Raw genomic sequence first — 18,922 nt, forward strand, 5'->3', positions numbered from 1 at the left:
TGCCAGCGCTGACTGGTGTGGTGTGTTCTGGAAGGAAGGGGGTGAGCCCCCCTGTCGGAACACAATAGCTCAGTGGGGAGATTGCTGTACTAGTATCGCTTAGTACAGCGGGCTCCTCAGTTTTTTGTTTTGATTTTTTTCACTCAGTCTGCTGAGTCGGACGATAAAAAACTTACCTGTGTGTACCAGGCTTTAGATGAAAGGAAGAAACAACCTTGGGAAAAAGAGGTCTGAGCCTCAAAAACAATGCAGCACAAGAAAAGATTAATTACAGATTAAGGTAGCCATTCAGAAATTCCTTTCGCAGTGATGGCAACAAAAATGGGCAACCTTTTGAGCAAGGATATAAGACAGGCATATCCCTAATCGGTTCAAAGGGAAGTTTCGGAGGAACAAACAGAACCAAGTTGAGATACCGTCGAGTCACCGGGGAACAAAGTTGGAACAAAATGAATGACACCCTGTATGAAGGCCTTCACTGAGGAGTGAGAAGCATGCAGCTTCAGAGAAGAACTGCCAAGGCCAAGATTTGACCCTTGAAAGTACTAAAGTCCAAACAGATCCATATCAGACTGGAGAAAAGAGGATTCATACTACAAAGAAATTCCTGGGATTGAATTTCCTTGTCGAGCACAAGGAGAAATATGTGGCAGATTTTGCGAGAAGTAGATGCCTGGTGCATCTGTAACATGTTACACCCATATTCAGGGTGTAACACGTTCCAAAAGGTGAACTTATCCTTTAATAAAATTAGTCCAAGTATTCGTCATAAAGACATTCCCCCTGTGGAACCTAATGGGTTAACCATTTCATGCCTAAGCCTATTTCTGTCATTTGTTGCTTACGAGGTAAAATCCGTATTTTTTGCTAGAAAATTACTTAGAACCCCCAAACATTATATAATTTTTAGCAGAGAATCTAGAGAATAAAATGGTGATCGTTGCAATATTTTATGACACACTGTATTTGCGCAGCGGTCTTTCAAGCGCATTTTTTTGGGAAAAGAGACACTCATGAATTTAAAAAAACGAAACCTTAAAGCTAGCCCAATTTTTTTGTATAATGTGAAAGATTATGTTAGGCCGAGTAAATAGATACCCAACATGTCATGCTTTCAAATTTCGCATGCTCGTGGAATGGCGACAAACTACGGTACCTAAAAATCTCCATATACAGTGCTTTAAAAAAATAACAGGTTAAAGTTACAGAGGAGATCTAGTGCTAGAATTATTGCTCTCACTCTGACGATCACAGCGATACCTCACATGTGTAATCTGAACACTGTTTACATATGCGGGCACGACTTGCGTGTGCGTTTTCTTGGATGCGCGGGGACGCTTTAAAAAATTGTGTTTTTTTAAATTTTATTTTACATTGTCACTTTCAAAAATAAAACTAAAATTTTGATCACTTTTATTGCTGTCACAAGGAATGTAAACATCCCTTGTGACAGAAATAGGTGGCGACAGGTATGACCTCTTTATGGAGGGAACGGGGGTTCTAAAAGACCCCAAATCCCTGCTTTGCACTTTAAAGTATTCAGATCGCCAAAAACGGAGATTCTGAATACTGTAATTTTTTTTTTTTAAACAGCGCCATTAGCAGCCGTGTAAACCAGAAGTGACGGTGCTTCCGTGTTTACACAAAGGAGACTTGGAAGAAAGCAGTTTCCAGCATCCTTCCAGTCTCACGCTAGCCGGTGTAAGTGTCGGATCGTGGATCGGGTCTCCCGGTAAGAAAGGCGGCGGGGGGGTGGGGGGAAACACACGTTCCCTTTCGCTCCTTCGGGATAACAGCCAAGCTTTTAGCCGCATCAGTTGTGATCCCTGAAGAGCCGACCGCCCACTCTAAAAAAAAAAAACAAAAAAAAAAAAACACACGGTACTGGGATGATGCATGCAGCTGCATGCATCATCCCAGTTTAACCCCCTAAAGCCGAGGCCACATATGTGCGTATGGTCGGCGCTAAGGGGTTAATCTTCCGTATTGTGTAAAAAGGCTGTTTGATCGTGTCTTTTCTGATCCTCTACTCCTTCCATTGTTCCTAAACAATTTCCTGATAAGACAGAGCCTTTGGGGTCACACTGCACATGCTCAGTTTGGCGTGTATTGCTAGAAAGTTTTTCCTTTCTTGGGAGGATGCATGTGATCAGCACAAAGCCAATCAGCACTGTCCAGACAGAGAGTCAGGGGTCCTGCAACATCATAAGACAGTTAGAGGGGAATGAAAACTCCTCCTACAAGCTTTAACCAGTGTTCGGCCAGACACTGATAGAGGTCACAAGACTGCTATATACTGCTGATGAGAAAAGGTATTTAGCAGTTTAGATTTACTAAAATACTTGTATATCCATGTTCTGTGTACTGTGGGAGACCAGATATAGTGAATGTAGGGTCCTGGGTTTAGTAACACTTTAAATAGCGCTTTTAAAAACTTTTATCCACAGGGTTCGAGAACACTGGAGTGTCCACTATAGAGAAAGTAAAGTCTTATTAAGACAGGAAATCGCTGGGTCTACAAAAGGGACAGCCCACTTCTTTTGCTAGGCAAAAAGACAGGCTGTAACACCGAGTATACAGGTAATGTTGTAGGCCGAGGCATCTGCTGGAATCGCAGGCTAGTAACTTTTGGCAAGACTGCCACAGATTGCCCAAGGACACACGCACACACTGTATCAATAAGCCCACGTTTTGGAGGTATGCCCTCAGAACCAAAGTAATATCCTCACTAGATTGTGCAGAAGCAGCTACAGTTAGATCAGAAACAGACTCTGGAAGAGAGGATGAGGTGCTTCGCCTGTGGTCCTTGCAGTTGGAAGCCTCCAAATAAGCTTGCAAGTGAGAAAGTTCCACGTGCGCAAAACCACCAGAAAAGGAAAAGATAATACCAAGTGGAACAAATGACTGGAGGGATCCTGACCATGTCCCAAAAGGATGTCAAAGGCTGAGCAGAGCAGAAGAAAGCGAGACAAACCACATCTGTTTCCCAAGATGGCACTTGCATATGCAAACCAACCAATTTAGAGGGTGCTATGGAGACTAAGCAGAAGCACCCCAGGTAGTGCACTCTAACCCAATACAGAAAAAAAAATTGGTGCCAATTTAAAAATAGCAGTGGCGATGCTCACTCCTCTGTCTTCACCGTCCCAGCGAGCATGCCCTTTAAGAGGCCTTCGGAGACAGAAGTCCAGATGGGTGGACGATAGCCCTGACCCTAGCATCTAAGTCAACAATGCAACACATGTTTAGATTGAGTACCTAATGCACAGTCCAGTGCACAAATGCAACATTGCAGACCAGGCCAGCCCTGCTTCTTAATCTTGGTGAGGTCCAGAAAAACCCCACCAGGGCTCCAAGTAGTGGCCGATCCAGAAGCTACTACAATCAGCCTCAGCAGCAACTGAAGAATATTGCTAGCAAAAAAAATACAAAATTGATAAAAAGCACAAACAGAAATTAGAAACGGTTTGCTTCTCTCAGAACAGACTTCGGTTCTCCCAAGTACAATAGCAAAAAAAACAAAACAAAACAAAACAAAAAAAAAAAAAATAAAAAAAATAAAAAACACAACTATACAAAAACGTATATACATACACAGGGGAACACAAAAACACACCTTGATTACAATCTTTGAGGGACAAACCGTTACTGGCCAAAGTTACCTGGAAATGCTAACCAACTGGTTGATTCCAGAACGAGCTGCTGTGGGTGGGGGAATACCTTTTTCAGCAAGATGGGGCATCACCACACTGGTATATCACGGTCAGCAAATGTCTCAACGAGCACTTGCCGAACATATGGACTGGCCTCGCTGGACAAAATAACCAGGTGTTCTGCATGTGTGCCCCAAGATTACCGGATCTTGCCGTTTATAATTTTTTTTCCTTTGGGTGTGAGTGAAGGACAGAGTGTAAGCAACTCCACTACTTGCAACCAGGGATGATCTGCAGGAACCCATCACTGAAGCTGTAGACTCGATCATGCCAGATTTGTGCAAAGAGACTGGTCTGAGCTAGATTATCACATTGATGTTTGCAGAGTAACGCATGGGGCGCACATTGAGTATGTGTGATACCCACCGACACCACATGAAAATTTAGGAGTTTAGCAACTGTAGCCACCAATGTGTAAGAATATTCCAATAAAGTTACATTCTAAGTGGCGTCTTTTTGTTCACTACATTCTATATCTGTTGGAAATCAAGGAGTGTTTTGTTCTCATATACACACACATAGATACTCTTCCTGGGATGAGGGGTGAAGGATGTTACTGGGCTGTCCTTAAAGTTCTCGTTTGTCAGCGTGTCATCTCCTGTAGGCAGCAGCAGTCATAACCCCCAATAATAACCACAATGTCCTCAAATACTTATCCTGCATAATGCACAATTACATTTTCAATATTTTTTTTTTAAGGCACCAAAACTTATAAGTAACTGCTTTCTCTGAATACACTTACTTGCCAGTGTATGCCCTCCATTCTCTTCCCCGTTTGCTGCATTTTCACCATTCTTCGCAGGTGGCTGCTGGTTGTTTGCTGTTGCTGCGGCTGCAGCAGCTGCAGCGGCAGCAGCAGCAGCAGCTGCCTGCTGCTGTGCAAGCTTATCTCTGTACGCCTGCTGTCTTGTCTGTACCACATCAGGCATAACTGCATCAATAAGAGAGAGTGATTCAATCGGCCTCCCATCAAAAAGTGTGCCATCCTGTGGAAATAAAAGAAGCTTTGGTATTCAATACCTTCAAAAGGCTAATTGTCAAGACACCAAAATATCTCCTAAAAGCAAGCCATATTGACCTTTCTGAACTGAACAGAAAACTATGAAAATCCTCCCTTGCAGTGGGGTTGCACCCACACAGCAAGGGTTAGCGCTGCTTTTTTAGTCTAGGGAATGTGAAAAGCATTTTTTACTTAACTGATCTCCTCTGCTTCCCCAGGAAACAGTGCTCCCCTCTGTGCTGACAGTGAACCGTCCCTTGGCGTCCTCAAGTCCAATGCAGGGCTATTGGTTCTGCATTGATCTTGATGGCGTCCATGGACCTTAACCACTTGCCATCCGCACTATGGCTGAATGACGGCCACAGCGCGGACCTGAATTCCCGGGAGGCCGTCATATGACGGCCTCCCCTGTGCATGCGCTCTGCGATCACCAAGTCACTGAGACTCGGCTGATCACCGATCCGAGTAAGGGGCCGGTCCTGGCCCCTTACCATGTGATCAGCTGCCAGCCAATGACAGCTGATCACATGATGTAAACAAAAGATCGGTAATCATCTTCTTTTTCTACTCACGCTGATAGCGTGAGTAGAAAAAAAAGCCGATCACCGGCTCAGATGAGAGGGACAAAGGTCCCAAAGTGGAAGAGGCACATCTGCCTCATCTTTGCCAGCTAACAGTGCCACCGAACAGTGCCCACAAGTGCCAGCTATCAATGCCCACCAGTAGTGCCAATCAGTGCCACCTAACAGTGCTGCCTATCAGTGTAACAGATCAGTGCCCATCACTGCCACCTCATCAGCGTACATCAATGAAAGAGAAAAATTACCTGTTTTATTTTTTTTTATAACAAAATATAAAAAAATATATATATATTTTTTTTTTTTTTTAAATTCAGTCTTTTTACATTTTTTTAACAAAAAATAAAAACCGCAGAGGTGATCAAATACCACCAAAAGAAAGCTCTATTTGTGGGGGAAAAAAATGATAAAAATTTCATTTGGGTACAATGTTGTATGACCGCGCAATTGTCATACAAAGTGCGTCAGTGCTGAAAGCTGAAAATTGGTCTGGATAGGAGGGGGGTTTAAGTGCCCGGTAAGCAAGTGGTTAAACTACTGGAGCACAGGAGAGAAGAGGCTACAGGGACTTGCCTAGCAGCATAGAGGGGTCTGTGGGAGTTAACATGGAAGTCCATGCTAAAACTAAAATTCCTGCATCTATAGCCACTAACATTCTAACACTATCCTCTCTAGCACCGAAAAGAAAAAAAAAAATCATACCTTTTCTGCAGGCGATCTGACCCGATCTCGAGCGGCGGAAGCTCTAATTACACGCCGAGCTGTCAGCCGTGTAGGATTTTAGTTTTAGCCTGGACTTCCACTTTAAAGATCAGGTATATAAAACTGATTTTCATGGTCCACTAGGCATTAACGAGCAATTAGCCCCCGTTCACACTAAATTTGGCTTTAAAATCGTGCAATGTCGCTTGAAATCCCACGTTTTTAAAATCGCAGGTCAGTGCGCCTTTAGGTGCGACTTGGCTGACATCTGTGCGACTTCATGCACAGATGTCTATGAAAGTCGCACCTGAAATCACAAAAAACATAGTGCAGGAACTTTTTTTCAAATCAGGGCAGGACCGCAAAGTCCTCATTGCACTGCTTTGAACGGTTCCATTGCGGACAATAGGGTACAACTTGTCATGCGATTTTGGCATCATAAATCGCACTGGTGTGAACGGGGGCTAAACCCATACAAATACACTTGATAGCGACCAAACAGAAGAAGAAATAGTTCCAGGGCACAAATACATTTTTTATTCAACTCACTACAGCCAGTTCAACAAAAGGTGAAGTGTCCTGAGGATGACACTTTTGCACAAGCATTTATAGACGCACATAAGCACATAACACTACTATAAAAAAATATATAAATATATAAAGGGCCATGCTAATCAATCATGTGAATGCAAGTAAAAATGATAAGAAACAGTCCACAAGTGATGTGATGTATTGGAAAAAAATCCTGATGTTAGTCTCCACCATACACCACTCTAGTGATCTTTAAACATCAGTGCCTCCACGAACAGCTGAAAGACTCTCTTACCAGCTCCTGTTGATCCCGCATTACTCACTGCTCCAACGTCACCCATCCCACACGTGCCCTAGAAGGACGGGTCTGTGTGCCGGACGACACACTAAAACTAAAGGCGCATGTTATCAGCGGCAGCTGTAAGTGCAATATTTTATACTTCATTACATTTTATAAGGATTTTACACTATGTGGAGCACTTTTTTTGGAGAAATCCTCATATCTAACACGGTACCAAGGGGTGATCCTGTGTAGGAGACCATACTGACCAGGAGAAAGGGCTGGGCTAAAGCCACAAGCGTTAATGATCTCTTGTAATGAGGGATCAACAGGAGCTGGTAAGCGAGTCTTTTAGCTGTTGGTGGAGGCACTGATGATTAAAGATCACTACGGTGGTGGATGGTGGAGACCAACATCAGGATTTTATCCAATACACCACTCGTGGACTGTTTCGTATCATTTTTACTTGTATTCACATGATTTATTAGCGCGACTCTATTTTTAGGTTTGTTCACTGTGTACATGTCTCACAGGAGGTTTTGCTGCTTACACTTTTTAATTTAGAACATGAGTGTTTTTTTTTCATGTTTTCTACTACTATATAACTCAAACATGCCCACTTATTTTTTTGAGATTTCAGGATATTGATTATTTTGCAAATCTGTGTCTATTTATGTATACAGTCCTAGTTCTTGGATGCAAAAACAGCACGCATTAAGATTCCACGCACACTGCACTTAAAAAACGTCGATTCTACAGGCATTTGAATCTTTTATCACCTGCCTCTAGAGCGGTGGTTCTCAACCTGGGGGTTGGGAGCCCCTCGGGGGTCGAATGACGATTTGCCAGGGGTCACCGAATCCTGGGCTGTTCCTGAAGCCCGCACTGTTCTCCAGCCTTTTTGCAGTCGCCCAGCAGGGCTGCCCCTGGAGCCTGTGGCCACCCAGCTGGGCTGTTCCTGGAGCGCGCGGCCGCCTATCACATGGCTGGGAGGCAGAGACTAGAGGTCAGCTGACTGGTGAGGAATGTGAAGTGGGAGGGGCTGGAGGAGACCCTATCTCCTGATTTCTGCATAGGTGTCACTGCTGCGAGACACCACAATGTCAGAGACATAGTGAAGCCGGAGACACAGTGAGTAACACTACCTGTGATTATAGCTGCCATTAAAAGTCCCCACTACAGTTCTCAAATCAGCAGATGACCTTGATCAAGAGCAACTAAGCTGGCTGATCAGAACTCCCCCCAGCACTGCCACTGATCCCATCCCCCCACCAGCACTGCCACTCATCCCATCTCCCCCCTACCAAGGAGTAAGAGAAGGAATAAAAATTGAGAATACATGGAAGGGAGAGGAAAAGAGGGGGAGGGACAAAGAAAAAAGGGTAAGAAAGAATAAGAGAAAGAACAAGAAAGACAGCTAGAGAGGGGGATGGTGGAAAAAAACAAGAAATTAGGATAGAGAGAGATAAAAAGGGAAAGAAAGGAGAACAAAGAGAGAGTGGTACATTCTAAAATGTACCATATGGGGTTTTAATACTGTACAAGTGGAAGGGACTCAGGGGGCGCTATATGTCCGTGGGTTAGGGGCGCAAATTACTTGTCTTGCCTTGGGTGCTGACAACCCACGCTATGAAAATAATTTTACTGTTAGGGGTCCCCACAACTCGGGAAATTTTATCAAGGGGTCACGGCACTAGTAGGGTTGAGAACCACCGCTCTAGAAGAACTTCTATTGTGTTCTATGTGTCTTTGCACATTATGACTACTACAGGTGTTTTCTGTCAGGGACGTTCAGAGGCAGGAAAAAAAAAAACCCTTCTATATTGCATTTTCTGGAGAAGTTTAGGAGCTGTAAAAATGTCAGTCTCTCCTATACTCCTCTTATCTCTTCTAAACGTCAATTTAACGTTTTTTTTTTTTTTTTTTTTAGTAAAAAAAGGTGTGTTATCACTGTACAAGTGTAGTGTAGGGGAGTGTAGTGCAAAAAACGCCTATAAACTAAAATTCTCTTAAACTCTCATAGACTCGCCTAAACTTTGTACAATATGCTCTCAATTCGCGTCTTGTATGCCACTTTTTTAAAGCTAAAACGCTGACTTTTCTGCTCTTAGTGTGCATAGAGCCTAAGGGCTCATTCACACTGCTGCTCTGTAATAATGTAACCCATTCGTTTGGGCTGCTTAATGCACCAAGTTTGGATGAGCCCTTTACAGCAATAAATCATGATAACCTTTATAAACACTAGCTGTGCACACAGAAAACAAAAACCTAACTATTAAGGCATAATGAAATCAAACTGGCAGCTGGAAAAACTTACCTCATTAATGCTAACTTCTGCCTCAACATACTGTAATCCTTTCTGAATAATGGAAATTAAAGCAGCAGGTGGCACCAGGGCACCATTGATATTAGACTGGCTGATATGGCTCTCTATACCAAAAGTAAATGCTGAATGGGAAAATCCTATACAAAGAAGGGAAAATATTTAGACAAACGAAGGCAAACATGAATCATCACATTACCTACATAAGCAAGGCTTCCGATCTAGCCAAGCACTACCACAGCAGCTGCAGATAAACAATGGGAAATTTGACATTTACTTAAATATCTGCAATTTCATATCGGTTCAGCTTTTATTTAGCAATAAGATTTACACATCAAATAATAAATAGCTGCTATTTTTCTCCATTCAATGACTGATTTAACCAGTACACATCATTGCATAGTAATAGCTAAACAAAAATGGCAACCACCTCAATTTTAAACTAGCTTTTTTTTAGCAAGGTGTCCACAGAAGTGCTTTGCGCAAAGTAAACAAAACAATATGTGCTTCCAAGCACACTTGCCAATAACACTAACAATTAGCATTAAATGTATTTAATTTTTTCACAACATTGGCAAATATACTGTAGGTGGAAGCCTCAATGCTTCATCAAGGCCCTCTGGTTAGTGTGGCCTAACTCTATGAAAGTCTCCAGCTATGATGGAGGGCATGTATGCCTTGAGGAAGCTTGATCCTCCTACTTACCTATCAGACCAATTCTGACATTTGTTACATACACATTTAAAGTTAGCTTTTTTTTTGCTAGAAAATTACTTAGAACCCCAAACATATTTCTGAAATCAAAAGGACCTGGGGAATAAAATGGTAAATGGTGAAAGCAAAGAGAAAAGACTGTCTATTTAATACAAAGTATAAGTAAGAACAGCTTACATTTGGCAAGATAAAACAGATCAAAGTCCATCTCTGATGGAATGGGAATGGTCAACCACGCTAAGGATGCCTATACTGTTGCTTGTCTGGATCTAGAAGCTGGCTATGTATAGAGGAAGGCCATATGAGAGAGCACTGGAGCGTGGAGTCAAGCGCAATGACGTCACTGGGGGTGTCGCAACACGTTTCTGAGCATGACCTGTCAGGCGAACTCCTTTGTCAAGCTGTGTGTATAGGTATAATAGTGCCTTTATATACATAGCGCCATCTACTGGTAATGGCTGGGAACACATCATATATGAAAAATATAGCACATCTATCAACACACCAATGAAAATAACTGCGTTTGTGCAATATCAAATTTGAATAATATAGATGATATAAAGTTATCAAATTTAGTCTTGTAATTGATACATATAGATGGTTCGGCCTACATATAGTTAACATGTTCTTGTAAACTCCTATATGAAGGCCAAACTATTTGCCCCCTTAGAAAGCGGTCTGGTAAACACTGCTGCTTGGTGGTGCAAGGAATGGACTGCCATTTTGCGGAATGCCACCATAAATCCAGAAGTCTGGGTTCTAGAAAAAATGTCACAAAGAGCAGATCGAATTCTCAAGCTTTGTGAAAGGGAGACATATTGGATTGATAGAGACACTTTCCCCTGGCAGGTTCAATGAAGAACTTGAGATTGCTACTATCATTTAACCCCGTAATAATCATGCGTCTTTTACATCTTTTTTACAGGGTCACCTTTTTGATTGGTGGGGTGGCTTATGCGGTTGGGTTAGTGGGTAGTGCTTTCTACTCTAAAGTAAACACCATGACAAGTGTCATCTATATGTCGATTTGGGTTTCTCTTTAAAGATTTCTTCTCTGGTGGTCCCGTGTAATCCCGTGCCAAGCCAGGCTTGTGGCTGATACGTGGACTGGCCACCGAGGTAGAGGATTAGTAAATAAAAGGGCGAATACAAAGGTCGGTTACCCACCTACGGAGGAAGCCCAATAGGAGGGCGTAACGCATGGGAGGAGTTGGGCCCGTGACTTAATTCCAACGCAATTAGAACATCAGCAGTGAGCTGAGGATGTGTTCTGCTTGATTGTATTTCTTGTTTGTAAGTGACTTTTATCCCTCGTTTTAAAAATACAATAAAAGATTATACAGAGAGCAGTAGGTTTCCCCCCTTTTTTTGTTTCATGATACTCTTTGCAGCTGATGAGTAAAAGTTCACTTGAACCACACATAACTGGATCCAGGAGAAGGAGGAGAGATACGGAGACATCTAGAGGAGGAGTGTAAAGGCATATGAGCCTCTGTAGTGGGGTCTGATAAATGAGGTGAGCGGGCACTTCGTATAGAGGTGGAGGCTCACGGAACACAGCCTTTGAAGACTTTAAAGTCATGCGTGTTTAGTACACAGTGATGCAAAGGACACTTATTAGCTCAAACGAATAACGTTTAATTTTATAAGTTTTTTTTAAGTTTTATATGCATATGGTTTATGTATGAATTATGCTGCACTGGTATATGTTCAAATTATATGATGGATGTATATCTACCTTATACACTCATAAAAAGATTGCTCATTCTCCATCTTAACTTTACCCCAGCTTTATCAACAATCATTTATATCTAGTGAGCCTGGTATCTTTTTTTTTACCCACAACTAATGAACTTCCTATTAGAATTAATTTTCTAATTTCTTTATGTCCATATAATAGCTCCATATGCTTATATATAAATATACACACACATTATAATATATATATATATATATATATATATATATATATATATATATATATATATATATATATATATATATATATATATATATATATATATATATATATACACATACACACATATACACATATACACACACACACACATACACATACACATACATATATATACACACACACACATATTATATATATCTATATCACACACATACACATAAATATATATGTGTTAGAGCTGCACGATTAATCGTATATAAGATCACGATCTTGATAGGGTTTAGGTCTGGAAACATGCTTGGTCGTCCATCACGTTTACCCTCAGCTTCTTTAGCAAGGCAGTGGTCGTCTTGGAAGTGTGTTTGGGGTTATGTTGGAATACTGCCCTGCGGCCCAGTCTTCAAAGGGAGAGGATCATGCTCTGCTTCAATATGTCACAGTACATGTTGGCATTCATGGTTCCCTCAATGAACTGTAGCTCCCCAGTGCTGGCAGCACTCATGCAGCCCCAGACCATGACACTCCCAACACCATGCTTGACTGTAGGCAAGACACACTTGTCTTTGTATTCCTCACCTGGCTGCTGCCACACACGCTTGACACCATCTGAACAAAATAAGCTCATCTTTGGTCTCATCAGACCACAGGACATGGTTCCAGTAATCCATGTCCTTAGTCTGCTTTTCTTCAGCAAACTGTTTGTGGGCTTTCTTGCGCATCATCTTTAGAAAAGGGTTCCTACTGGGACTACAGCCATCCAGACCAATTTGATGCAGTGTGTGGTCTGGGCACTGGACAGGCTGAACCCCCACCCCTTCAACCTCTGCAGCAATGCTGGCAGCACTGATACGTCTATTTCCCAAAGACAACCTCTGGATATGGACGTTAAGCACGTGCAATTCACTTCTTTGGTCGTCCATGGCAAGGCCTGTTCTGAGTGGAAGCTGTCCTGATAAACTGCCATGCTGCAGCTCAGGTTCAGGGTCTTGGCAATCTTCATATAGCCTAGGCCAGGGATATGCAATTAGCAGACCTCCAGATATTGCAAAACTACAAGTCCCATCATGCCTCTGGGTGTCATGCTTGTCAATCTTGCTATGCCTCATGTGAATTATGGAAAATAAATATCCCTGGCCTAGGCCATCTTAATGTAGAGCGACAATTCTTTTTTTCAGATCCTCAGAGAATTCTTTGCCATAAGGTGCCATGTTGAACTTCCAGTGATCAGTACCAGTAAGAGCGATAACACCAAATTTAACACACCTGCTTCTCATTCACACCTGAGACCTTGTAACACTAATGAGTCAAATGACACCGGGGAGGGAAAATGGCTAATTGGGCCCAATTTGGACATTTTCACTTAGGGGTGCAATCACTTTTGTTGCCAGCGGTTTAGACATTAATGGCTGTGTGTTGAGTTATTTTGAGTGGACAGCAAATTTACACTGTTATACAAGCTGAGAGAAATTCTCTCTCTCTCTCTCCCTCTCTCTATAGATATATAGATATAGAGAGAGATCTATCTATCTAACAGATCTATCTATCTAACAGATCTATCTATCTAACAGATCTATCTATCTAACAGATCTATCTATCTAACAGATCTATCTATCTAACAGATCTATCTATCTAACAGATCTATCTATCTAACAGATCTATCTATCTATCTAACAGATCTATCTATCTAACAGATCTATCTATCTAACAGATCTATCTATCTAACAGATCTATCTATCTAACAGATCTATCTATCTAACAGATCTATCTATCTAACAGATCTATCTATCTAACAGATCTATCTATCTAACAGATCTATCTAACACACACACAGCGCATCCAGAAAGTGTTCACAGTATTCATTCATCATGTCCAATCAACTGAATTTACCACAGGTGGACTCCAATTAACCGCTTCCCGACCGACTCCTGTAGATATACGTCGGCAGAATGGCATGGCTGCGCAAAGTAACGTACCCATACGTTACTTTGAATTTGCCGCCGTGTGCGCGCGCCTGCCGTGAGCTCCCCGAGTCGGGTCGCGGGTCCCGCGGATAGCCTCACAGAGAGGACGAACGGGGAGATGCTGATGTAAACAAGCATCTCCCCATTCTGCCTAGTGACAGTGTCACTGATCTCTGCTCCCTGTCATTGGGAGCAGAGATCAGTGAGGTGTCACACACAGCCCATCCCCCCTACAGTTAGAACACTTCTCTAGTACTGACTTAACCCCTCCCCGCCCCCTAGTGGTTAACCCCTTCACTGCCAGTGTCATTTGCACAGGAATAAGTGCATTTTTATAGCACTGATTGCTGTATAAATGACAATGGTCCCAAAAATGTGTCAAAAACTTGCGATGTGTCCGCCCTAATGTTGCAGTCACAATAAAAAAAAAAGAATAAATCGCTGATCGCCGCCATTACTAGTAAAAAAAAAAAAAAAATATTAATAAAAATGCAATAAAACTACCCCCTATTTTGTAAACGCTATAACTTTTGCGCAAACCAAACTCTTATTGCGATTTTTTTTTAACCAAAAATATGTAGAATACGTATCGGCCTAAACTGAGGGGAAAAAAATGTTTTTTAAATATTTTTTGGGGATATTTATTAAAAAAAAGTAAAAAATAATGCGTTTTTTTCAAAATTGATGCTTTTTTTTGTTTATAGCGCAAAAAATAAAAACCAGAGGTGATCAAATACCACCAAAAGAAAGCTCTATTTGTGAGAAAAAAGGACGTCAATTTTGTTTGGGAGCCACATCGCACGACCGCGCAATTGTCAGTTAAGGCGAAGCAGTGCCGAATCGCAAAAAACGCACTGGTCAGGAAGGGGGTAAATTCTTCCGGGGCTGAAGTGGTTAAGTTGCAGAAACATCTCAAGGTTGCTTAGTGGAAACAGGATGCTCCTGAGCTCAGTTTTGAGTGTTATAGCAAAGGCTGTCAATACGTGTTATTTTTAATAAATTTGCAAAGATTTTAAACAAACTTCTTTCACGTTGTCATTATCGGGTATTATTTGTAGAATTTTGAGGAAAATAATGAATTTAATCCATTTTGGAATAAGGCTGTAACATAAAATGTGGAAAAAGTGAAGCCATGTGAATACTTTCTGGATGCAGTGTGTATTTATTATGTATAATTTTAACTCTTTTATGATTTTTTGAGTCTGAATTGATAACTTGATATCATGTATATTACTCAACGTTGATCTTGCACAAACGCCGTTATTTTCATGGTTGTGTTGATAGATGTCCTATTATTTTCATATATAATGTATTCTCGGCCATTACCAGTAGACAGCGTTATGCACTCAGGTGCATGCTCAGAAACGCGTTTCAACACACCTGGTAGAGCTGGGCTATTTTCTCAAAAAAAAAAAAAACTCGATCTACGATTCGAATCGAGGTTCTTTTTTCTTTTTGATGAAAACCGTGCTTCCGGCCTTGCGGACTAACCCGAAGCCTCGCCTAAAATCTCCTGCCCGCAGCTCCTCAGGACCGGTGCGGTGTCAGCGCCAGTCCTGGTGAAAAAAAAAAAAAAAAAAAAAAATCGATTTGCTGAAAATTTGAATCAATTTGACCTCTCAACTCGATTCAAAACAATATTTTCCCCAGCCCTAACACCTGGTGATGTCATCACGCTCCACATCGTACTCCATCCCTCTCTCCTGGCTTTCCTCCACAAACAGCCAGCTTCCGGATCCAGACAAGTGGCAGTATAAGCATCCTTAGCGCAGCTGACTATTCCCATTCCACCGGAGATGGACTTTGATCTGTTTTTATCTATTAACAGTCTGCACTGATGCCGGGTTTACACTGGTGCGACACGACAGCTGTCCTACTTTGGATCCGACTTTGCCCTGCGACTTGAAGCCGACATATGTCCGACTTTCAATGAACAGGGATCCGACTTGGATCCCCACCAATACCAGGCATTGTGTTTGATATGAATCTTGGGGGGAACTCCATGCCAATTTTTAAATAAAAAACCGGCATGGGTTTCCCGTCCAAGAGCATACCAGGCCCATTGGCCTGATTTGGATTTTAAGGGGAAGCCCCTACGCCGAAAAAACGGTGTGGGGGTCCCCCCAAAATCTATACCAGACCCTTATCCGAGCACGCAGCCGGGCCAGTCAGGAAAAGAGGTGGGGACGAGCGCCCCTCCTAAACCGTACCAGGCCGCATGCCCTCAACATGGGGGGGTGCTTTGGGGCGCCCTGCAGCCCCCCACCCCAAAGCACCTTGTCCCCATGTTGATGAGGACAAGGGCCTCTTCCCGTCAACCCTGGCCGTTGGTTGTCGGGGTCTGCGGGGGGCTTATCGGAATCCGGGAGCCCCCTTTAATAAGGGGGCCCCCAGATCTCGGCCCCCACCCTATGTGAATGATGAGTATGGGGTACATCGTACCCCTACCCATTCACCTGAGGGAAAAAAAAGTGTAAAAAAAAAAAAAACAAAAACACACACACTAGACAGGTTTTTAAAGTAATTTATTAGGCAGCTCCGGGGGTCTCTTCCGACTTCACCGCACTCTCCGGCCTCTTCTCCCGGTCCCCGGTTCTTCTGCCGGGCTCCTACGCTATCTTCTGCTCTTTTGCAAGCATTGGCCCGGTCTCCGTCGTCTTCTTCCCTCGTTGACACGGCGCTCTCTCCCGCTGTAATGCAGTGTGCGCAACGACTTATATAGGGATGGGGCGTGGTCACCTGGTGTTGTCACCCGTGACCCCGCCCCTTTTGACATCACAGTCCGGGGCATGATGGGCAGTGACGCCATAAGAGGCGGGGTCAACAGGTGACATGACCCGGTGACCACGCCCCATCCCTATATAAGTCGTTGCACACTGCATTACAGCGGGAGAGAGCGTTGTGTCAACATCGGAAGACCGGAGAGAAAGACAATGGAGAAGACCTAGCCAACGCGGGCAAAAGAGCAGAAGATAGCGGAGGAGCCCAGCAGAAGACACCGGAGAAGTCGGAAGAGACCCCCCCCCCGAAGTCGGCAGAAGACCCCCAGAGCTGCCTAATAAATTACTTTAAAAACCTGTCAACTCTATCATATATTAAAGTTCTCCAGTGCATATACAATAGATAAATCCTATGTTACCAATAAAGTGAATATAGCGCAACAAAATCAAATGTCCTATAATAAATATGAAACAAAAACACAATCTTCTTAGTAGAACCAATCACCACATGATAATAAAGTGCACATGCTTTCTTATTCATGCTTCACCCGAGGTGGTATATCAAAGCGCTCTCCAGACAGTAATGGCCACAGAGTAACCCTCAGACATGAAAAAGATCAAATAATATATTTCATCAAAGGTAACTTTCCGGGTATCCTGGCAGAATGACTCCAATCGCCGGACAGCAGGAGTGCATTATATATAACTTCTTATACTTGAGCCTCGGTTCATCAATTCACCAACCAAATCTGCAAAGATTGGCTCCCCATGAAAGCCACAAAAGCTTGGATAGTGTAAAAACGTCTTTAATCCAGATTAAAACTGTACAGCCAAACAGATGTGCAAGGTACAGGACGAAAAACAGACTGGGCTAAAGCTAAGGAGGAAAAGCAGAGACCAAGCAGTACCTTACGATTCTGTGGGTACTCGATAGCGTCTCGGCGTGCGCTCCAGCTGATCCAGGAATGGAGGACTCGTTACTATGTGTCGAGCCTCCCTTTCAACATATTTCACGCTGTGCGCGCGTCTTCAGGGAAGACGCGCACACAGCATGAAATATATAAGAAAGCATGTGCACTTTATTATCATGTGGTGATTGGATCTACTAAGAAGATTGTGTTTTTGTTTCATATTTATTATAGGACATTTGATTTTATTGCGCTATATTCACTTTATTGGTAACATAGGATTTATCTATTGTATATGCACTGGAGCACTTTAATATATGATAGAGTTGACACGTTAATATCTATTTATATTGCACTATTGATGCGCCCTATACTGTTTGTTTATTGTCCATTAGTAATTTACTAATTTTGGAGCAGCATCAGGTTGTCAGAGTGCACGTTTATCTTTTGGCGCCGTGCCCATTATTAATTTTCACTTACTTTAAAAACCTGTCTTTTTTTTTTTTTTTTTCATTGACACTTTTCCCCCAGGTGAATGAGTAGGGGTACGATGTACTCCCTACTCATTCACATAGGGTGGGGGGCCGGGATCTGGGGGCTCCGGATTCCGATAAGCTCCCTGCCCACAGACCCCCGACAACCAATGGCCAGGGTCGTCAGGAAGAAGCTCTTGCACTCTATCAACATGGGGACAAGGTGCTTTGGGGTGGGGGGGCTGCAGTTCAGGAGGGGGGCGCTCGCATGTCCCCACCCCTTTTTCTGACCGGCCGGGCTGCGTGCTCGGATAAGGGTCTGGTATAGATTTTGGGGGGACTCCCACGCCTTTTTTTGGCGTAGGGGGTTCCCCTTAAAATTCATATCAGACCGAAGGGCCTGGTATGCCCTTGGAGGGGGAACCCACGCCGGTTTTTTATTTAAAATTTGGCGCGGAGTTCCCCCTCTAGATCAGAGCACAAGTCGCATGCCAAAGTCGGATCATGCAAGACGGCGATCCGACTTTGATCCTACTTCAGCCCATTGACTATCATTGAAGTCGGATCAAAGTAGTACAGGGAGCATTTTCAAAGTCGGACCAACTTGTGTCGGACCAGTTAAGATGGCTCCCATAGGGAAACATTGATTTTCACACGTCATGCGACATGAACTCCCAATGTCGGAGTGTTTGTCGCACCAGTGTAAATCCGGCCTCAGAGGCAAAGTTCCTTTTCTCTTTACAACATGTAAGGTAAGCCTATAATAAGGCGCCTTTCACACGGACGGCTATTCTGCCGCAGATAAAAGCATGTTTTTTTTTCTGTGAAATTCAAGACACCAGGCACTGGATCAGCTGCATTTGTACAGTGCGATTAGCTGCGGTTTGCCATTTCCATAGCAACCCGACAGGGTACTGACTTATATTGAACGGGGATCCGACTTGGATCCCCGCCAATACCAGGCACTGTGTTTGGTATGAATCTTGAGGGGGAATTCCAAGCGAAAAAACAGCGTGGGGGTCCCCACAAAATCTATACCAGACCCTTATCCGAGCACACAGCCCGGTCGGTCGGGAAAGGGGGTGGGGACGAGCGAGC

At 43.1% G+C, this 18,922-nt stretch overlaps 1 protein-coding gene across 2 annotated transcripts in view; it reads right to left on the reverse strand.

Annotated features, from left to right (window-relative positions):
- Positions 1–18,922, reverse strand: part of TBL1XR1 (TBL1X/Y related 1) — a 262,070-nt gene that overhangs the window by 63,649 nt on the left and 179,499 nt on the right. For both annotated transcript variants that reach the window (XM_073626244.1, XM_073626243.1), the window contains exons 5-6: positions 9,122–9,267; positions 4,456–4,699 (exon numbers count right to left, since the gene is read on the reverse strand). In XM_073626244.1, the coding sequence (XP_073482345.1) occupies positions 4,456–4,699; positions 9,122–9,267 (390 nt within the window). The remainder of the gene's footprint in view (positions 1–4,455; positions 4,700–9,121; positions 9,268–18,922) is intronic.

Source organism: Aquarana catesbeiana, linkage group LG04, assembly GCF_042186555.1.
Source record: "Aquarana catesbeiana isolate 2022-GZ linkage group LG04, ASM4218655v1, whole genome shotgun sequence".
In the NCBI taxonomy this organism is placed as follows: domain Eukaryota; kingdom Metazoa; phylum Chordata; class Amphibia; order Anura; family Ranidae; genus Aquarana; species Aquarana catesbeiana.